This window comes from Marmota monax, unplaced genomic scaffold, assembly GCF_021218885.2.
Source record: "Marmota monax isolate L192 unplaced genomic scaffold, Marmota_monax_Labrador192_F-V1.1 WCK01_AAM20220418_F8-fsc00263, whole genome shotgun sequence".
NCBI lineage: Eukaryota > Metazoa > Chordata > Mammalia > Rodentia > Sciuridae > Marmota > Marmota monax.
The window spans coordinates 678,916-701,737 of NW_026693408.1; the positions used below are offsets into that span (position 1 = coordinate 678,916).

Below are 22,822 nucleotides of genomic sequence, written 5' to 3' on the forward strand. Positions count from 1 at the left end.
CTTCAGAGGGGTCAAAAGAGAGTTGGTTTTTTTTAAAGAATTGCCTTCTCACCACTTGGTCTAACAGGGTGGTGTCTGTGGGCTTCTATAATAATTTCTCACGTCAGGAAGCATGGGCACCCCACACTTTGAAAGACCCTTGTAAGGACAAGAGAATAGAAACTATATGCATCTTGCATAAGACTAGGCCAGGGCACATCAAGTGAAAGGGGCAGAGGAAGGAGACCCCCATTAAGGAAGAGTTTTAGGGAAGTGGCCTGGGGCTATTTGTGCAAGGAATTCCAGGGTCTCTGATGCCTAATCATCACCTTGGTCCTAAGGACTCCTTGCTTGTGAGGAGGGGTCTAACAGGAGGAGGAGAAGAGAAGTGCTAGCCTCTTTAAGTGCTGGCCCAGATGGGGAACCAGTTGCTTTGGTCTAGGAACTGTACTTCTTCATAGTAAGTAAGTAAAAACCAGTGTCAATAGGGTCTGGTCTAGAGAGAGGATGACAGAGCAGGTAGAAGGGAAGAAATTGGAGGATGTGAAAATTGTAAAGGATGTGACCAAGAAAGTTCCAATGGACATCTGATATTTTAGCCTGCACTGCATCCATACCCTTTCCTGGATAGAGTGCACCTCCGTATTCTCTCAGGACACTCTCTTATCTCCAGGATTCTTAGTACATTTGGTTGGTCCAAGCTGCCTTCAACCCCTTCCCACTGTAGAAGACTAGAGACTCAGCTCTGTCTGGTCAGAAGATGCCATTTTTCCTCCCCACAATGATCTTACAGGTTCTTGATTTAGCTGCACCTGAAGCTAGGTTAATCCTGCCCCTTCATTTATATTTTACACTGAGCAACCTTTAAGGATGTGATGAGATGTGATGTGTGTGTGTGTGTGTATGTGTGTGTTGGAAATAGGCCTCATTTCAGGAGGTGCTTTATAATCATCATGGGTTCCCCATCTTCAGACTCAACCAATCACAGGTCCTCAGTATTCAGAAAACAATTGCCCCTGTATAGCATTTTCCCTTTGTCGTTATTCTCTAACTTACAACTATTTTCATAGCCCTTTCATTGTATTAGGTATTGCCAGAAATCTGGAGGTTTGTAAACAAGAGAATGTGCATAGATTCTATGCGAATATTATGCCATTTGATATAATGTACTTGAGCATCTGTAGATTTCGGTATCCCGGTGCGTGTGTAGGGGTGTCCAGGAACCAATCCTTTGCAGATGCTAGGGAGTACTATACAATCTTCTTATCTAGGGCTTGTGGAGGTTTTTGTCTAGTCCTTAGTGGCCACTGCTGACCACTCTTACTCCCCTGCAGTTCCAAGGCTATTGGGCCTTCGACGCTTATTTACAGACACCTCTCTCTTCAAGATGTCAATTATAAGACTTGCCGTTGACCAGTTAAATGTTAAATCTCAGTCATTTAACTTAAAACCATACTTTCAAAGTTTTAGGTGGTTTTCGATTGTCTCAAACGCTTCCACAGGCCCTTAGAAAACTTCCTTGTGCCAAACCCCCTGGCTATCAAGGTTTGGGGTACAGACAGCCCCACACCGGCTGTCAGGTGCCCCGACTTCCCCGGGCCCTCGTGCAAGCGGGCTGGAGCTGACAGGGACTCACACGCATGCGCGGGGGCGGGGCTGCGCCCCAGGCCTGCGCGTTGCCGCTCGGGCGGTGGCGGACGCGCGCTGGGGGCTACATCCTGGACTAGTGAGATTTAGTGCGCTTTTGACCCTCCTTGGACAGATTCGCCCGGGGCTGCCTTTCCCAGCCCCGGCTGTGTCCGTACAAGGTGCTCCCACTCGGCAGGACCCAACCGGGGCAATGGAGGGGGACAGCCCCCTCAGCCCTCGAAGGTCCCTGAGAAGACGACCGCGCGCGGCCTGACCTGCCGTCCTCTCGTGGAGCCCATGGGCGCGTCCCCGCGGGCGGGCAGCAGACGTGAGAGTGGCGAGCGGCGGGGCCGCGGCTCCGAGAAGGGCCGTGCTCGTGCTCGGCTTCGCGCAGGACGCGCACGCGCGCCCCCGTCGCAACCCCGGCCGCGCCCGCCCCGCCTCTCAGCGCCGGCCCGGGAGCCCGGTCCGCGAGCGGCGGCGGCGGCCGGAGGGACGATGAGCGGCGCGGCGCGGGCGGGCCCGGCCCGGCTCGCCGCGCTAGCACTGCTGACCTGCAGCCTGTGGCCGGCGCGGGCGGACAACGCCAGCCAGGAGTACTACACGGCGCTCATCAACGTGACGGTGCAGGAGCCCGGCCGCGGCGCCCCACTCACGTTCCGCATAGACCGCGGGCGCTACGGGCTCGACTCGCCCAAGGCCGAGGTCCGCGGCCAGGTGCTGGCGCCGCTACCCATCCACGGAGGTGAGGACCGGGCCAGGGGGAGAGGATCCTGAGGTGTGGCGGCGGGCGGTGGTCGCCAAGAGCCGGGGCGCGCGGAGGTGGCGAGGCCGGGGTCCTCGGTAGCCGGCCCCGGGCTCGCCCGCTCCGCGACGCTCGACCGACCGCTACGGTTTCCTCCGTGTGGAACTCGGCCTGCTCATGGTTGGGAATGAGGCTCCAGAAGCCTTTTTGTCCGTCCTCCCTCCCCACCCCCCTTTTTTAAGACTTGGAACGTTCTCTTTTCATTTAGGTAGCTTGTTTACTGGAGGGCATTGAATTGCGAGTTTTGCAGGGACAGCATAGACAAAGGAGGTGGTGCAAGTAGCACAAAACTAATTCATGGAGAATGAGATCTTAAACCCGCAGGTTTGTTCCTGAAATCACAGATTTAACGCTGCATTGGATCTCGAAGGATGAGAGGCCCTTTTTCTAACGTCAAAACGTGCCGTTTTTCTTAAGTGGGAATTGGTGTGTGTGGGGGGGTGTTGAAAGAGGAAAATGAGAATCTTCCCTGTTGCTTTTGGCTCTTCTTCTACCCCAGTAGTTTTACTGTAATTTGACTCCGGAAAATTTCACATTAAGAAGAATCAGACAAATTGGAACTAGTAGCCAAGTCTTCAGGTCAGGGGTGCCAAACAAGAGAGAAATAGGTAGAATTGACAAGAATTGTCTTTGAAGCCATCTGATTTATCTTCATGTTTTTCTGTAAACTCTGACAGTTGTTTAGTTAATGATTTGGTGCAAAACTTGTATTTGCCTAAGTTCCTAGTTGTGTTTTAAAAGGAAACGGTTTCCACATTGGGGAGTAGATGTTTTTGGATTTCAGCGCAGTGTGAACTTTTTGGAAAATGTCTGCTATCTTCTCCATCCCCACTCTCATCCTGAGACTATAACAGGAGGTTTTTGTTTGTTTGTTTTTAACTGCTCATCATGTTTAAATGATCTGAACTAGGAAACCTAAATAAGGTAATGGCGTTTGCTTTTATAGTCTAAAATGTTAGAACATTATGCCCTTCTGAGCTCTGTATTTGTATGGTTACATGCTAAATGGTTTTCTTCTTTGAGGCAGTCTGACTGGGGGAAAAAATCAGTCAGGCTTTCCTGTACAGTCTGTCCCCAACATAGATGGGGCTCTTAAAAATTCATTTTAAACCAGTAATCAGGGGCTTAAGGTGCATTTTTTCATTTCCACTTTGTTAAAAGTAGCGTTTAGGGTCCCTAGCTTGGCCCTAGAAACAACTTTTGTTTTTGGTTCATTCAGTAAATATTTGTGTGCCTGCTCTGTGCCAGTCACTGTGGTTGGGATACATAATGTTGCCAAACTATGGTACTAACAATGCTAGCCTATTTTCTAGTTGGGGGGGGGGGGGAATCCAGAAGGGTCACGTGGAAGAGGAGGAAGAGGAGGAAGAGGAAGAGAGAAGCAAGCTGTTTTCTAGAGTAAGAACTGGCCTTGTAGTGTTTTGAAATCTGTGGTTTGTCTTTGGGGCTTGATTTCTCCATGGACCCCAGATCTATAGTCTTCACTTTAGATTCTTGCCCCCAAAGTGTTCCATGTCATTATACTATTTTTTACTTGTCTGTCACCCCAAACAAAAGCCCTATCTTTAAGAAAGCTTGTTTTAAGTGTTCCAGTAGAAGGCTGTTGGGGATTAATATAGATGATGTGTGGATGAAGGTCAGTCCTGTTACTCTATCATTGGGAAAGTAGCATTGTAAAATTAAAGGTTTTGAGTCAGACTGTGCTGTACATGTATTGTGTGACACTGGCAAAGCAATTCTGCTGCTTAGCCTCAGTTTCTTTGTCTGTAAATTGGAATGATGAAGTATTTAACTCTTAAGGCATTTTAGAAGTTTAGATGCATCTTGAATTCTTTGAAGATACCTGTTAATCTGTGTGATTCAAACTGGTGGAGTTTTAGACACTGAAACAAAATGAACAAATTTGTGAAGTAGTGTGTGAAAATTGAATGTGAGGTCACTTTCTTGCAAGTTTTAATCTTTTCTTTCCTTGATTGTGGGGATGTAGGTGTCATTTTGTATCACAGGAGAAGAAATCCTCTGGGTTTTCTTATGGTGGTGGTAATGGTAGGATCCCACAAGTGGTTTGAGTCTGATTTTGTATCAAGGGTCTTCACACTTATGTTCTTTTAGTCTAGCAAATATGATTGGAATCCCACTGTGTGCCAAATACCATTCAAGGCACTGGTGATGAGAAAAGGGCAACAGCAGTGAATAAACTGATAAAATCTCTTTGAAGCTTATATTATAAGGGGATCTTTATAAAGTTAATCCACCTGTAAATTGTTTCTAAACCTGTGGGTTTATATGAAATCCAAGATGTTCTGCTTGTCCCGTAGGAACTCAAGTGTATTTTAAAAATAAGAATTTGGTAGAAGTCTGTTCAAATTATTCATGGTTAAGAAAATTATTTAAAGTAGGAATAATTTGGGGGAAATTTATAATCTTAATTTAATGAGTTTCAAAATTTTATGTATTTTTTAAAAGTTGTATTCCTTATAACTATGCTCTTAAAGTTTTGAATTGGAGAGAATTTTTTTACATGTTTATTGTGTGTTGACACGAAGCAAAATGATGTTCAAATTATTCTTATACTCACAAGTTGTGAGACAGAATTCCTGGCTCAAAAACAGCTGTGGTCAGTGGATATGAAATTCATGAAAATTCATTTTGGGGGTGAGTGACTGGTAGGAATGAATGTAAAGACAAAGGAATTTTTACAGTTTTTCTAGAGCTTACTACGGTGGCTCATTTTACATCTGTGGCTTGATTTGTGACATCTTTCTTCTTGTTTTGCAGTGCTACTCTTAGGCTTGTATGCATTACAAAATTAGACCTGTATGAATTACTGAATAAGATTATTATTATTCCTCTAACCTTTAGAAAAAATTGGCATTTTTTTCCTTAGGTGTTTTTAAAAAGTACTTTTTAAATAAAATACTTCATAAACAAGTATGAAAATATATTTTTGTCTTTAAATAGAATGCATTGGTGAATGGAAATTCATTTGTTTAGCCCTAATGCATTTCACATTGTAACTGATAATTCATTTTTAGAAATGGAGTTTTAAAGGAATATGTCTTAGGTTTATGCACAGATCATAGTTGCATTTTTACTATTTACTAAACAAAATGCTTATAACTAAGATCAAAATGTTTAATACCTTTGCAGAGCAGACCAGCGAGTATGTACTGTGAAGTAGACATTGTAAATGTGCTTTATGTGTGTGCACACTAACTTTTTGTTTGAATCCAGAGTGGGGGTTGGGAGAGGAGAAAGCCCTGTGTCAGTGATGTAATTATGTATGCAGATGTGCTGGTGGGAAGAGTTTGGTATCAGCCAGTTTTGTTTTGTGTAGAAATTTTCTGGATTGAGCGTTAAAGCCTTAGAGAACAATTTTACCAAATAATAAACCTTTTTTGATGCCTTGTTGACTGTAGGGATGCAATAAGATTTTTAAAAAATGAATCTCGGGTTTATATGTTTAAAAAAAGGTGATCCTTTAATGAACCTGAAATTTGTTTTAGAAATTCTCATAAACAGTGAAGGAGATTGATATGAAAATGGGAGTTTGGATGAAAGGAGTCATAATATTGGAATTCATAATGTCAGAGGCAGGGGCATAGAGATTTCAAAATATTTGGAGAGAAAGTATATATGATCTTGGGAGCAGCGTCTCTGAACATTCGTAAAGAGAATTCAAAAGGGGCTAGAAGTTCTAATAGCCAAATGTCAACATAATTAGTCAAGAAGAAAAAGGAAAGATGTGTGTGAGTGTGTGCTTTGAACTTATAGCCTAGAAAATATCTTCATATACCATGTTTTTTCTTCATTTGTAAATGATTTCCTTTCATGTATAAAAATCAGAATATTTTATTTTACTTTATTTTGATACTGGGGATTGAACCCAGGGTGCTTAACCACTGAGCCACATCCTGAGCCCTTGTTTTTAAATATTTTTTTAGTTGTAGATGTACCCAATATCTTCACTTATTTATGTTTTATGTGGTGCTGAGGATTGAACCCAGTGCCTTACACATGCAAGGTAGGAGCTACAGCCACAAACCACACCCCCACCCCAGCCCTTTCTTGTATTTTGTTTAGAGACAGAGTCTTGCTGAGTTGCTAAGTGTCTCGCTAATATGCTGAGGCTAGCTTTGAACTCAAGATCCTCCTGTCTCAGCCTCCCGAGTTGCTAGAATTACAGGCATGTGCCATCATGCCCAGCTTAGAATTTTTTTTTTAGCTTTTTTTTTCAGCTTAGAATATTTTTAAAAAAATCATTTGACCTCCCCACCAAGTCTCTAACCTGCTACCACACTATTTCTCTGTTTCTGTTACATCAAGGTCTCTCATAAGTGTTTTCTGTACTTTCTGCCTCCAACTTTTAACTTTTTCCACTTGCTATTTTTTACATTTTGAAGGTCTTTTGCTGTGCCAGTGATTTTGATAAAAACATGATATATTGGCTAATAGTCTCAGGATTCCTAAGATCTCAGTGTGTAGAACGATGGGCTGAAGTTACAAAAAAAATAGTTAATAGAAATGCACATATGATCGTTGGGTTTAAAAAACAACCTTCATTGAAAGTTGTTGAGGGGAGATAAGGTTTAGTTGCATGTCACATGACAAAGCCTAGGAGCTCTCCCTCACTTAGGTCAGGCTAATCTTGCACTGCATCTGGATCTAGGGCAGCTCTAGTCCTACTTCATAAAGGCCAAACACATCTTTAGTTTGTGTTTAATTCTGAATATGAGTTTTAAGAAATGAACAAACTACAAAGCATTCTTTTGAATTTCATAAAAAGGAAATCATCCTTTGGAAAGAATAAACTGGGTAGCTTCCCTCTTACCTTGAACACGGTATGACTGTAATGTAAGAAGACAAATCTTTTAAAATCAACCTTCCAGAATATACCGCTAAGGAGAGCGTTATCCTTTTCAAGCCAGTCACAGTGTATATGGATGTGTATATGCACATATATGCAGTAATGAAAACATTAATATAAATATTGTTAGTTTTATGAATTCATCTTTTTGATTGAACAGTGTAAAAATATCTACAATGTAGCCAATCCTTTTCTTTTCTAGATAGATTTAAATTTTTTTTTAGTATTCATTTTTTAGTTTTAGTTGGACACAATACTTTTGTTTTATTTATTTATTTATGCTGAGGATTGAACGCAGGGCCTCGCCTGTGCTAGGCGAGCGCTCTGCTGCTGAGCCACAATCCCAGCCCCTAGATTTAGATTTTGACAACAGTTGAAAGTCATTGAGAATAAGGTGCCTATCTAAGCAAGATAATGATAATTTGTTTAAAAGAGAGAACTATAAAGGAAGGAAACTTATTTTTTATATGCTAGTGCTCTCTTTACATAATTCTCACAAAAGAAATCTTATTATTTTGGGCCATGTTCACCTGCATCAGGGGGATGAACGGATAGGCTTTGACCTATTTAGATAAACTTACATCGGCATTTGTTTTATCATCCTTACATATTTTATGCTCTAGGCATTCATTCTTTTCCATAAACTTAATAGTGTAGCTTACTTTACTATTGGAGGCAGTTTTAATAAAACAGGGGGAATCCTTCAAACATCAAATGAAGTGCATCACAGAGCACTTAATAAACACCTACTCTGTACCTGTTATGTAAGCCCTGTAGTATGGCAAATGGCATGATATATAATACCTGCCTAAGAGACAGGTTATGTTGTTGACAAGATTAGCCCTATCTGGATAGCACAACTAGGACATATCACTATAAAAGGCTATGCAGGCTGTCTTCAATTTACAGATCGATTTTCTTCTAAAGCAGGGATTTGCAAAGAGTTTTATTGGAGTGCATCTGTATCCATTTGTTTACATGGCATCTATAGCTGCTTTTGTGATATATCAGCATGGTTGAGTGATTGTAACAAGACCCTACAGGACCTGTGAGCCTAAAATATTTACTCTCTGGTCCTTTGAGAACAATTTTTATATCTGTTCTAAGCGGGCATTTATACCTTAATTTTCCCATTAAAGACTATACTATGGACAAAATTAGACTTCTAAGTTATCCCAATGAACTAGTGAACTTCTAGAAGCTAGAGATCATGTCTTGTTTTAGCCAAGTACCTAAAACTGTGTCTGGCACTAGCCAAAACTCAAATTCATGTGATTGTATTTTAGCCCTGTGGTGCTTGGTCTAATAGTGAAACTGATGGCAGGAATCTTAGGAAGGTTTTGTGGGGAGGGGAATGGGCAGTGATGGACAGAATATACTGTACTTTGATTGTCCTAGATTATAAATGGCACAGAGATCAGAAAATGAAAACTTATTTGGATGTGTGCAGTCTAGAAAGGTTTTGTTGAAGAAGTGGAATTTGAACTCATACATGAGGACTCCTGCTTCCAGCCACAGTGGAGTAACAGGTACTGGTTTACCTTCCCATCTTAACTGACTAGAAAACAAAGTTCTGAAACATCAATGTTAGATATGGGTCAGTAAGCAGCACAAAATGGTGATCCCTGACTGTAGGGAAATAAATAAGAGAGCCTCATCATTGCCTCCCACCTTTAGTGCCTGGGGAGAGTTTCCAGGCTGCAGCACAGTGCTGGGCAACCCTAATAGTCAAGCAGTCTTCCTAGTTGTTAATGAGTTCAGAACTCCAGGAGGCTAAGGCAGCTCCAGTGTCTGCATGAGGAGAGGGTTGTTCAGAGAGCCAGCTCTGGATTGATGCAAATATGTCCCCTCAAGTCTTTGATTTAGCACTAATCTGCACATCTCATGAAGAAATTACTGGAAGCTGGAGGGGAGGAGGAGAACTGCCAGAAGTTAGTAGGTAAGACAGTTCTTGGAGTTCATACAAGGCTAGGAATAGTTCATATTCTCACTAATCAGAGTAGAAAGACCTAATGCACAGGGAATGCAGTGAAGTCAAGTTATTCTTAGAGCCAAGCCTATTTTGAACCCCACTAAGGAAGCTTAAAAGCAAACCTTAAAAGAATCAGACTGATTTCAAGTGGCTTGTCCCATAAGAAAGCCCAACAGTATTTAAAGGAATATATCAAAATCCAGTTCCAAAAAACATAAAATGTCAAATTTCTAATCCAAAATTATCAGGCCTGCAAAGAAGCAGGAAAGTATGATCCATAACCAAGATAAAAACAATTGTTAGAAAAAAGCCCCAAAATGACATGAATGAGAGAAGTGCAGATTAGGATGTTAAAATAGCTCTTACACTCAGTATGTTTAAGGAGAGAAAAGGAAACATATATAAAAAGACCCTAGATCAAATTCTTGCAATAAATTTAGCCTTGAAAATGTGTAGCGTTTATTGACAAAAAAAAAAAAGAAGAAGAGGAAAGAAGGAGAATATAGGGCTGGGGTTGTGGCTCAGTGGTAGAGTGCTTGCCTAGCATGCATGAGGCACTGGGTTTGATCCCCAGTACCATATAAAAGAAGCAAATAAACAAAATAAAGGTATTGTATCCATCACAACTAAATTTTTTTTTCTTTTTCATTCTTTCTTTAAAAAAAAAAAAAAAAGAATATACTGTTTCTTGCTTTAGTGCTTTCACTTTAACCCAGTAAGTAATGGAATTTACACATAATTGGATCCATAAGGTGTACCAAGAATTGTGCCAGATATTTTTACACAAATTATATTTAATCCTCATAACAGCTTTAGATAGTACTATTATCCTTATTTTGTGCATGGGGAATTCAGGGCACTCCAGTCTTTAGTGCCTTTTTTTCTTTATAGCACTTAACATGATTAGAAATTACATATCTGTTTTCTTTGTTTCTGAGGGCAGGGATCCTGTCTCTTGTGTCCACTCTTGTATATTTGGTGATTAATGTGGTATTTGGAACATAGTAGGGTGGTGCTGAGCAATTAGTGTTAAATGAATTAAAGACTGAGGTAACTTACTTTGTGGCCCTGGGGATTCAGCAGAGCTGGGACTTGATGTAGGCTTGATTGGTAGCAGCACGCATGCTTTAACCACTTCTTTGTACTACTTCCCAAGTGGGTTTAATAAATTATGATATATCCACTCGATGGAATGTTACATAGCCATAAAAGGTGATCATTGTAAAAGCTCTGTATGCGCTGCAAAATTAAATACAAGATGATTGAACTATATGTTAAATTTGTTTACAGCAAAGGTCAAAGTAATATACAGAAATAAAAAATGATTGTTATCAACTAGATTATCAGTGACATAGCTCTATTTTTAAAAAATTACCATAGGGCTAGGGACAAATGTAGCTCGGTGATAGAGCACATGTTTAGCATGTGCAAGGGCCTGGGTTTGATCCACAGCAACACAAACACTTATTTCTGGTTTCACTACAAAAGAGAAAGGAAAAGGGGAAAAAAACTCATTATCTGAAGGGGATAACTAGAATAAATAAGTATCTACAGGCTTATTATTTTATCTATTTATTTGGTGGTACTGGGCATCAAATGCAGAAACATGCACATATCAGGCAAGTGCTCTACCACTAAGCTATACCCCCAGCATACACACACACACACACACACACACACTTTTTTAAAAAATTAAATTATTTATTGGGGCTGGGGTTGTGGCTCAGCAGTAGAGTGCTCGCTTAGCAGGCATGAGGCACTGGGTTCTATCCTCAGCACCACATAAATGTAAAATAAAGATATTGTGTCCACCTAAAACTTAAAAAATAAATATTCTTTTTTAAAAATTAAATTATTGTAAAATAAAGATATTGTGACCACCTAAAACTTAAAAAATATTCTTTTTAAAAATTAAATTATTTATTCTAATTTGTTATACATGATGGCAGAATGCAATTCATTTTATATTATACATATAGAGCACAATTTTTCAAGTCATTGATTGTACATAAAGCATTTTCACACCATTTGTGTCTTCATACATGTACTTAAGGTAATGATGTCTAACTCATTCCACCATCATTCCTATTCCCCTTGCCCCCTCCCTTCCCCTCCTTCTTTCCCTTTGTCCTATCTAAAATTCCTCCATTCCTCCCAAGCTCCTCCCACCATCGCCATTATGAGTCAACATCCTCATATCTAAGAAAACATTCGGCCTTTGGATTTTGGGGGATTGGCTTACTTCACTTAGCATTATATTCTCACACTCCATCGATTTACCTGCAAATGCCATGATTTTATTCTCTTTTAATGCTGAGTAATGTTCCCTTGTGTATATATACCAGAGTTTCCCCACCAGCAATGTATGAGTGTGCCTTTTTCCCCACGTCCTCACCAATACTTACTGTTGTCTGTATTCTTGATAGCTGCCATTCTTACTGGAGTGAGATGAAATCTTAGAGTAGTTTTGATTTGCATTTCTGTAATTGCTAGAGATGTTGGACATTTTTTCATGTGTTTGTTGATTGATTGTATATCCTCTTCTGAAGTGTCTGTTCAGTTCCTTGGCCCATTTACTGATTGGGTTATTTGGGTTTTTTTTTTGGGGGGGGGGGTTGGTGTTTAGGTTTTTGAGTGCTTTATATATCTTACAGGTTAGTGCTCTATCTGATGTGCTTATGGGAAAGATTTGCTCCCATTCTGTAGGCTCTCTATTCACCTCACTAATTGTTTCTTTTGCTGAGGAGAAGCTTTTTAGTTTGAATCCATCCCATTTATTGATTCTTGGTTTTAATTCTTGCTCTATAGGAGTCTTATTAAGGAATTTCGGGACACACACCTTTTTTTAAAGAAAAGTTTATTCCCTATCTTAAAGAAAAATAGAATTCCAAGCATTGGTTAGAAATGAGTAGGAAACTGAAAGGTACTAGGAATATGTTAAAAAAGGGCAAACTTTTTTCCTAGTCAGAGGAACACTAGGACCAAGGAACACTAGGACAAGCTTAAAAAGTGGCATGATTTTGAGCAGTGAATGAATCCTGGAGAAGGAAATGAAATCCTAGAATGGGACCCAATTTTTTATAATATATATATTGTGATGATATTAATAAACTTGTATTAGTTTTATTGTTTTCCCCATTTAGAATTAATTTCTAGTTAAATGATAGGAGACTTAATTATAGTTTCAGAGCAGAAAGTTAATATTATCACAGCTATGGGTGACAAAGGTGAAGAAATGGAAGAGAAAAAAGAGATGTTATAGATAATTGAGGGAGCCAGTATATTTATCTCACAGGGTGAGGACTTCTTAGATAGTCTGTAGTTGAAGAAACTAGAATGGTTTAACGACAAAGGAAAATAATGAAATAATGAAGTCAAGAGAAAGAGAAGATGGAGAAGAGTAAGTGAAAAAATCCTGATTAGTGACATCAGATGATACCCAGAGTTGATAAACCAAGAAATTACAGCTATTAGCCTTTTTGAAACTATGAAGGATGGCCATGTAACTAGAAATAGTTAAAAGTTGGTTGCTTCTGGGACCTGGGGGCAGGCTGAGAGAAGGGACAGCTATGATGCTTTGTAAGTCATTGGATGAATTTGTCTTTTTCATAAATGTGTACAATAAGATTCCACTCTTTCTACTTTGCTCACTGTTCCTTTTGTTTTTCTCCTTTGAAGAAGTTTCCTTTTTTCCAAACATCTGATCTGTTCTCCAGCTCCATTGACATGCTGGGGAACTTAGAATTGCACAGAAATCCAGCAATATCTCAGGAGATCTACTTGAACTATGAAATCAGGAAATGTGTTTAATTAATGATTTTATTTCATAAACAAGTCTAGGTTTACTCACCTAAAATAATATAGGTGAATATTAGCCATTACATTGCTTGGCTCTTAGTGTTTCCCTTTTCTCTGGTAATTACATCCCTCCACAAATTCACTGTGTTAAGCCCTCACCATTAACTGAAATATAGTGTAATCCTGTGACCCTCTTTGAATGAAGTGTTACCTTTTAGCCCCTTCTTGGTTTCTCACTGATCCTCATTTGATATAATAGTATATTTTTTCATGTTAATCGCCTCTTTTTTTCCTCTGTCCTATATCACATTTGGCAACCCCTCCATCATGGATAAACCATGTACTTTAATCTTCTCCATGTTTCCTATAGCCAAGCAACTAAATGTTGCTGGGGAAAATCTTAGAATCCAGCTGACTGAGGTTGGAGATAATAAATTCTAAGCAAACCAAATGGACACTTAATAATGGCAGTAGTCCAAATATACTTTCTTATAAAGAAATAAGACACCTCTCTGAGACTTTTTTTCCCTCAGCATGCATCTTGTCACCTCTTCCCATATCTGCACTTTTAGCCTACACCAGTCTCCTGAGTTCTAGATTCATATATTGAACTGCCTACTTGGTAACTTATCGTAAATATCTCAAGGACATCTCTAAATTGACCATCTCTGAGGGAGCTTTGATTATTTTTTTCACCCCCAATCTACTACCACTGCTTTCCAGTTTTCTCTATCTCAGTAAATAACATCACTGTTTACTCTTGTTTTAAAACATTTAGAAGTTATTCTTGTTTCTTTTCCTCACTCTCTACATCTGATCTATTCAAAACTTACCTTCAGAATGTATCACATCTATCTTTTGCTTGCCATTTTCATAGCTGCCATCTTAGTCCAGGTAACTATTATCTCTTATTTTATTTTTCTTGGTTTTTCTGTTTCTTAACTTCCTTCAATTTCTTCTACCTCCAGTAGTAAGAATACTCTTGAAGGTTCACTCAGTCATGTCATTCCTTGTTTAAACCCCTTCATTGGTTTCTCATCACCCTTAGAATGGAAATCTAGACTTCTGCTGTGGAATAGAGGTCTTACTCTTTGGTTTAACTCCAGCCTTCCCCTTCTACCTCATGCCATTCATTCATCTAACCCTTGTTTGTCTGCTAAAACCATTCTGATATCCTTTCAGTTTCTAGGGCTTCTATGTTTTCTTTATAATGTATACCTTCTGACTGGCATTCTATTCACCTCTATCCCCTTGCCCTCAGTGTTTACTATATTAGTGAAAGTTCTTGGTTCTGTGTAAGTGCCATTTCACAGAACAGATGGAGACACAGAAGAGGAATTATAAGCTCTTAGAACTTAATGGCCATCAGTGATCAACAAATCTACCCTCCCATCTAAGGTTTCATCATTACTAACAGATAATTGTACAACTAAGTTTGAACAAATGCAGTGACAGAAATGTGCCACATTCATCTTTGGAAAATTTGAATGTTAGAAATCAAAAAAGAAAAATTGATTCACTTATTTGGAGACAATTGTTAATTTCTTTGTCTGACTTAAGTCTTTTTAACCTTTAGGCTTCATATCCCTATTTCTTTTGACCATTCTTAGGAATGTGCTATCTTAAAGCTTCAGAATGCATTTGTTTATTAATATTCTACTCAAAGGGTATTGTGAATTGCTGTGATCTGACTGTTGGTGTTCCCCCAAAGTTAGTATGTTGAAACTTAATCCCCAGTGTGATAACATCAAGAAGCAGGGCTAGGTGTGATAGTGCATATCTGTAATCCCAGATACTTGGGAGGCTGAGGCAGGAGGATCATAAGTTCAAGTCCAGCTGGGAAACTCAGCAAACTCTTTGTCTTTTAAAAAAAAATTTTTAAGATATAAGTCAGTGGTAGAACACTTGTCTAACATGTGCAAAGCCCCAGGTTCAATCCCCAGTACCACCACCACCAAAAAAAAAAATAAAATAAGAATAAAAAAAGTGGGACCTTAGGAGGAGGTGATTAGGTAATGAGGATAGAACCCTCATGAGTGGGATTAGTACCCTTATAAAGGAGATAAAATAGGCTGAAGAGAGTATTTGCCCTTTTCTACCATGTGAGAACATATAGGAAGCGTCATCATGGAAGCAGAGCCAGCCTGCACCATATACCAAGTCTGCTGATGCTTTGGTCTTGGGTAGCCCATCTTCTAGAACTGAGAGCAATAAATTTGTGCTGATTATAAAATTACTTCATCGAAGGCATATTAATATAGCAGCCAGAATGGACCAAGAAATAGGTTGAATTGTGTTTCACAAAAATGGATATCCACGTAGAACTTCAGAATGCGACCTTAATTGGAAATAGGTTGTTTGCAGATGTCACTAGTTAAGGATTAAGATGGTGACATACTAGTTTAGAATGAGCCCTAAATCCAGTGACTAGTGAGTATCCTCATAATAAGTGACTGTAGAGAGACACACAAAAAAGATGACCATAGGAAGAAGGAGGTAGACATAGATTGGATTGATTTCTGCCACAAGGTCAGGCAGAGCTAAGGATTGTCAACAACCATCAGAAACCAGGAGAGAGAGACTTGACATGGTTTCTCCCTCAGAGAAGGAATCATTCTTACCAACACCTTGATCTAAAACTCCTGGCTTCTAGAACTGTGAGACAATAAATTTCTATTACTTTAACCTGTTATGTACCATCATCTTATGTATAAGATACCTATAAAAACTTAAAGTGAGGGTTTTTGTAGGTATCCTATAAAATTTTACAGTTTTAGCCAGGCACAGTGGCTGGCCACCAGTGACTCAGGAGGCTAAGGCAGTAGGATCACAAGTTTGAGGCCAGCTTGTGCAACTTAGCAAGAACCTGTCTCAAAATAAAATAAAAAGGATTGCAGACATAGCTCAATGATAAAGCACGCTTGGGTTTGATCCCCAGTACCTAAATAAAATAAATAATAAAAATGTATAATTTTTATAGGTATCCTGTAAGTAGGATGGTGGGGCATAATAGGTTAAACCAGCAAGCTGGTTATTATTTGTTACGACAGCCACAGGAATCAAATAAAATATAATAAAAAGGAAAGCTCAGAATTGAACAGCTTATTCAAGGTTTGGTTTTGCCAGTACAGAAGAGAACAGAACTCTTTGCATCTTCCTGGACAACTGCCTAAAGTCATACGAGTTATTTTGGTAATCCTGATCACTGACTCATACTGAGCTTACTTGAGAGCCCTTTTCCATAGAATCTGTTCCAAAGCTGTGCAATTTTATTTTTGCTGGATTCAGCCTGTTCATTCAGCCCGTTAAGAGATAGTTTGAAGCATGAATTATCACCTGGTCTTTACTCTTTCTAATAGTCTAGTATCACTAGTGAATGTCATGGATCCCCTTTAGGATTTCAATGAAATTGGTGGATTTTTCTCGAGGAAAAACATATGTTTATATAGATATACATAAAACTTGTCATAAGGTTTAGGAGTTTCAGTTCTCTCTTAAAGCTCCAAATGGTCCACAGACCCAAAGTTAAGAATCTCTGTTATAAGTTATTGATAAAAGCACTGAAGAGTGTGAGTGAAACAAACGCTTATAATGTGTTGCTGAAAACCTAGGATGGTTGGCATAAATCAGTACTCTTGGGTGGAGGGCATTTCACAGAATTTCCTAATTTACTTTATTGAGTTGGCATTTAGCATGTATTTTTTTTTTTTTTGTCTTACGAATCTTAAAAGGCATAATCAAATGCTTTGATGGAAAAAACATAAAGGTATGTTATTCACTCTATTTCTAATTGACTAGACTATGGCAAGGAAGGAAAAGAAATGAATTATTCATGGCTTAGCCATAATGTATTAGTTTCCTATTGCCACTATAACATGAGCGCAAACTAGATGGCTTAAAAAGACAAAGATTTACTTAAAGTTCTGGAGGTCAGAAGTTTGAAATGGGTCTCAAGGTGAAATTGAGGTGGTGGCAAGATATGCATTACTTCTAGAGGTTTTCTAAGGGAGAATCTGTTTACTTGCCTTTTACAGCTTGTAGAGACTGCCATGCATTCCTTGTCACATAGACCCTTTCCTCATCTTTAAATCTCTGACCGACTCTCTTTCTCTTAAGCATTTAAAAGACCCACCCATATGTAAGACCAGGGTCTTCTCTACATCATAAGGTCAGCTATCAAACTTACTTTCATCTGCAACCTCAATTTAACCATTAATATTTACAGGTCCTGGGGCTAGGACGTGGACATCTTTGGAGAAGATGTGGCTCCTACATATGGCGAACCTTGCCTAGCACTCTGTGATTATAGCTTTTTCTTCGTAATGTCTACAAATCATTTCTTTAATAACCATTTCTGAAATTTTACTGAGGAACCAGTATCCTAACTGGTTCATGATTGGCATAATTCACCTTTATTGTTTTGTAAATATTGGAGTACTGTTTATACAGCTTAGTTTCTGTGGTTTCTCAAGAGTCACTGTCAGTGATTTGCATGTTGTCACCAGACTAATTCATCTAAATCAGAAATCATAAATTTACTCTGCTATGTGGATGCTAACCCATAACAAGAGAGGAGGAGGAGAAACTTAGAAGTTCATTGGATTAGACAAAGGGGAATGAAGGGAAGGGAGAGGGGATGAGAATAGGAAACACAGTAGAAGAATTGGACATAGCTTTTTTTTTTTTAACCTTTATTTATTTATTTATTGTATGTGGTGCCAGGAATCAAACCCAGTGCCTTACGCATGCTAGGCAAGTGCCCTACCACTGAGCCACAGCCCCGACCCAGGACATAACTTTTCTGTGTTCATGTGTGAATACACGACCAGTGTAACTCCACATCATGTTGAACCACAAGTATGGGATCAAAATTCTTTTTTTTTTTTTTAAGAGAGAGAATTTTTTTTATTTTATTTTTTATTGGTTGTTCAAAACATTACAAAGCTCTTGACATATCATATTTCATATATTTGATTCAAGTGGGTTATGAACTCCCATTTTTACCCCATATACAGATTGCAGAATCACATCGGTTACACATCCATGTTTTTACATATTGCCATACTAGTGACTGTTGTATTCTGCTATCTTTCCTATCCTCTACTATCCCCCCTCCCCTCCCCTCCCATCTTCTCTCTCTACCCCATCTACTGTAATTCATTTCTCTCCCTTGATTTTTTTCCCCTTTCCCCTCACATCCTCTTATATGTAATTTTGTATAACAGTGAGGGTCTCCTTCCATTTCCATGCAATTTCCCTTCTCTCTCCCTTTCCCTCCCACCTCTCGTCCCTGTTTAATGTTAATCTTTTTCTCATGCTCTTCCTCCCTGCTCTGTTTTTAGTTGCTCTCCTTATATCAAAGAAGACATTTGGCATTTGTTTTTTAGGGATTGGCTAGCTTCACTTAGCATAATCTGCTCTAATGCCATCCATTTCCCTGCAAATTCCATGATTTTGTCATTTTTTAGTGCTGAGTAATACTCCATTGTGTATAAATGCCACATTTTTTTAATCCATTCATCTATTGAAGGGCATCTAAGTTGGTTCCACAGTCTAGCTATTGTGAATTGTCCTGCTATGAACATCGATGTAGCAGTATCTCTATAGTACGCTCTTTTAAGGTCTTCAGGGAATAGTCCGAGAAGGGCAATAGCTGGGTCAAATGGTGGTTCCATTCCCAGCTTTCCCAGGAATCTCCATACTGCTTTCCAAATTGGCCGCACCAGTTTGCAGTCCCACCAGCAATGTACAAGTGTACCCTTTTCCACACATCCTCGCCAGCACTTGTTGTTGTATGACTTCATAATGGCTGCCAATGAGAAAGAATTTTTTAATATTTATTTTTTAGTTTTCGGCGGGCACAACATCTTTGTTTGTATGTGGTGCTGAGGATCGAACCCGGGCCGCACACATGCCAGGCGAGCGCGCTACCACTTGAGCCACATCCCCAGCCCTAGGGGATCAAAATTCTAATGGGTTGCACCCCACATATGTAAGAATACATCCTACTGTCATTCATACACACACACACACATAAATAAAAAAGAAATCCTAAATTCAAATGTGATAGTGTCTTCAAGTATTCATTTGTCAAATAATTACTAAGCTCTTACTATGCCTAGGTGCTATCTGGTGGGGGAAGTAAGATAATTCAGCACCCATGTAATGTGGGGTAAGCATAAAACATAATAACAAGAGTAGTTAACAATAGTCCTTGGCAAAAGAATTATGGTGCTGAGAAAGCACAATAATGGTGCTGATAAATGGGAGAACCAACCAGTGAACAGCACTGCTTCTATCCACTATGTTTGGCCAAGAATTTCTAAAGAATTCATGTTGAAGCTGAGGATAAAGCCTATGCAGATATTAATTAAATTAAGAGGAGAAGAGAAAGGAAGAACACTTCAGACTGAGGAAACACATGAACACCAAAAGATACAAAAATACTTGATATGTGTGAGGAACTGAAAAGAGTTTAGAAATTAAGGGGGGAAAGGTAGAGTACAAGAGGAGAAAGATGTAGAGTTGAAAAGGTCTAGACTGTGTTAGGATTTTGGACTTTTTACTAAGAGAAGTGGAAGAGTACTGAAGGTTTTTGCTTTAAAATATTTTAACTTGGGGGCTTGGGATATAATTCAGTGGTAGAATGGTATAAGGTCCCAGGTTCAATTCCCAACACCTCAAAAAATCATTAATTGTGATAAAACACATGCATATTTTACCATTTTCAACTGTACAGTTCAGTAGTACTAAGTACATTCCCACTGTTATGTTACTGATTTCCAGAACCTTTTTTATCTTGTAAACTGAAACTAGGTACCTGTTAAACAGCATGTCTACACTTCTTTCTCTCCCCAGCCCTGTTAACTGTCTTCCTTCCTTCCTTTTCCTTCCCTCCCTCCCTTTATTCTTCCCTTCCTTCCTTTCTTCCTATCTTCCTTCCTTCTTCTGGTTCACTGGTAGATCAAACCCAGGGCCTTTCATGCTAGGCATGTGCTCCACTGCTAAGCTATAGCTCCAAACCTCTATTTTCTGTAAATTTGACTACTCTGGAATTGTACAATATTTGTCCTTTTTTGACTTGTTTATCTCACTTAGCATAATGTCCTCAGGTTCATTCATGTTGTAGTATGTGTCAGAATATTTGGTTCATTCATATTGTAGCAAGTGTCAGAGTATTAAAAGTTTTTTTTTTAATTAGTTAATATTTTTACTAGCTATAATATACAACAAGTCTAAACCTTGATGAATTACCAGAGTGAATATACTGATGTGATCATAAACCTAAACTAGAAATAGGGAATTGCCAGCTCCATAGTTCCCTGTCTTTCCTTCCAGTCTCTACTCCTTCATTCTTATCCCAAAGTAAAAATTGTGCTAACTTTGAATACCAGAGATTATGCCTGTTTTTCAACTTTATTTATAAAAGAAAATTATCTTTATTTACAGCACTTTTGACCCAAATGTGTGGGTTTTCACACCAAGCTGTTCTCCAGTTCTCTCTAACACTAACTGGATGGCCCAATTTAATTGACTTTTGACTGCCTGGAGTCAACACAGATCCCGTAGGTTAAGGGCTTAATCCCATAAAATCTTCCCACTTCAGATGTAAATTGCAAGTAGTAGGTCCTAAGATACTCTCATGATTATCTGTCTTGGCTACAATTTGGGAGGTTCCCACAGTGACCTCCTTATATTACATAATTTTCTCCAGTGGCTCATAAAACTCAGGAATGAACTTTACTCATTATTACTGTTTATTATAAAGGATAATAGGTACAAGTAGATAGCCAGATAAAAGATATATAGAGTGAGATCTAAAAGGATCCTTAGCTCAGAAGCTTGTGTTCCTGTGGAGTTGGATTGGGTTCACAATCTCCTGCCATGTTGATGTGTTAAACAACCTGAAGTTCTCTGAACCCTGTTGTTTAGGCTTTCAGTGGGGGCTCCATTAAAAAGGCATGTTTGATTAAATCTTTGGCCATTGGTCATTAACTCATCTGCCAGCACCTTTCCCTCCCCAGAAGTTGGTGGGTTAGTGGAGTCAACTGAAATTCCAAACCCCCCCCCCTTTTTTTTTTAAAACCAAGGATTTAACCTAGGGACAGTCAAACACTAAGCCACATCCCTGGCGCTTTTTTATATTTTATTTAGAGACAGGGTCTCACTGAGTTGCTTAGGACCTTGCTAAATTGCTGAGGCTGGCTTTGATCCTCTTGCCTCAGCCTTTTAAACCTCTGGTATTAAGCTGTGTGCCACCACACCCAACAGTTCCAACCTTTTGATCACATGGTTAGTTCTTCTGGTAACCAGCCCCGAACCTCTAAGAATCATCTGATTAGCACAAATTGTGGTATACGGTTGAAAGGGACTTTTTATGAAAAACAAGATGCTCATCTAATTTCTGTTACTTAGGAAATTACAGGGGTTTTAGGAGCTGTACTAGAACTATGGATGAAGATCAAATATATTTCCTATTATATTGCAATTTACATGGGAATCATGTTATACATTTTTATATTTATGACTAGTTTTATATTAGATAAATTCATGTTATTACATGTAGCAATGGGTTAGTGATCCACACTATGAATATATCATAGTTTCTCCATTCTATTGTTGATGGACATGTCTGTTGCCTGCTTTTGGTGGTTATAAATAATGCACTCAGGGGCTAGGGATGTAGGTCAGTGGTAGAGCATGTGCTTAGCATGCATGAATCCTTGTGTTCAATCCCCAGCAACCACCCCCCACCCACCGAAAAAGTACCATCTTAAATGTTGTACATGTCTTTTAGTACACATATACACATTTTATTGGATATATGCTATAGAAACAGAAAAGTATGATATCTTTCCTCATCCTTCATATGAGGTCAACATTTATGGCCAATACTCCTATAACAAAAGACTGGTTAACGAGAAAAACCCAACAAATTTAAATAATTGTTAGTCTTTTTTTTTTTTTTTGGCCACCATGACCAAAAGACATGACAAGAACAATTTTAGAGGAGGAAAAGTTTATTTGGCTCACAGTTTCAGAGGTCTGTTTGGAACAGCAAACTCCATTACTCTGGGCAGAAGGGCATGGCTGAGGAAAACTGGGGACATGACAGTCAGGAAGCACAGGGAGAGAGACTATGCTCTGCTCACCAGGGACAAAAAACATACTTCAAAGGCACACCCCCAACACTCCCTGCCTGCCTAAAGTCATCACTCAGTTAATCCATTCAAGTGGATTAATGAACTGATTGGGTTAAGGCTTTCATAACCCAATCATTTTACCTTTAAACTTTCTTGTATGGTCTTCACATGAGCTTTTTGGGAACACCTTATATCTAAACCATAATATTAATAAAAGTTTTATATGATGTGGGAAGCTTCAGAAATTAAAGCTCAAAGACCAGGGAAAACATTTTGTTTTTACACTTAAGTTCAGGAACGCTGGACAGCTGTGTGTAAATACTGAGGGGGGAAATCCAGCAAGCCCTGTCTATTCAGATGTTTTTGGACTCTCTGGTCAGAATTCCTTCCTCCCAGGTAGGAACCCTCGTCGAATGAGGTTCTTCAAGGGTGAAGGGAGAGAGTGAACTTTTTTTTATGGCTTGCCTTGGGGGAGAGAGGCTTAGTTCCTAGGACTGCCTTGGAGAAGAGAAAATGATGGACAGTAGACTGGAGGAGGAGAGGAGGTCAGAGACCTCCTTCACTTTAAAGTACTAAGCATGTCAGGATTATCATGTTTTGCAGTCTAGCAATGCTGAGAAGTGGAAAGT

The 22,822-nt window shown here is 39.2% G+C and overlaps 1 protein-coding gene across 4 annotated transcripts in view; it reads left to right on the plus strand.

Annotated features, from left to right (window-relative positions):
* Window positions 1-2,074: 2,074 nt before the first annotated feature.
* Window positions 2,075-22,822, plus strand: part of Rnf130 (ring finger protein 130) — a 114,072-nt gene continuing 93,324 nt past the window's right edge. For 2 of the 4 annotated variants that reach the window (XR_009228028.1, XM_046457036.2), the window contains exon 1: window positions 2,075-2,353. Coding sequence is in view for 3 of the 4 variants with exons in the window: in XM_046457036.2 (XP_046312992.1) it covers window positions 2,107-2,353 (247 nt within the window). In the remaining variant the exon portion in view is untranslated. The remainder of the gene's footprint in view (window positions 2,354-22,822) is intronic. The other 2 variants (XM_046457037.2, XM_046457035.2) reach the window with 2 other exon arrangements.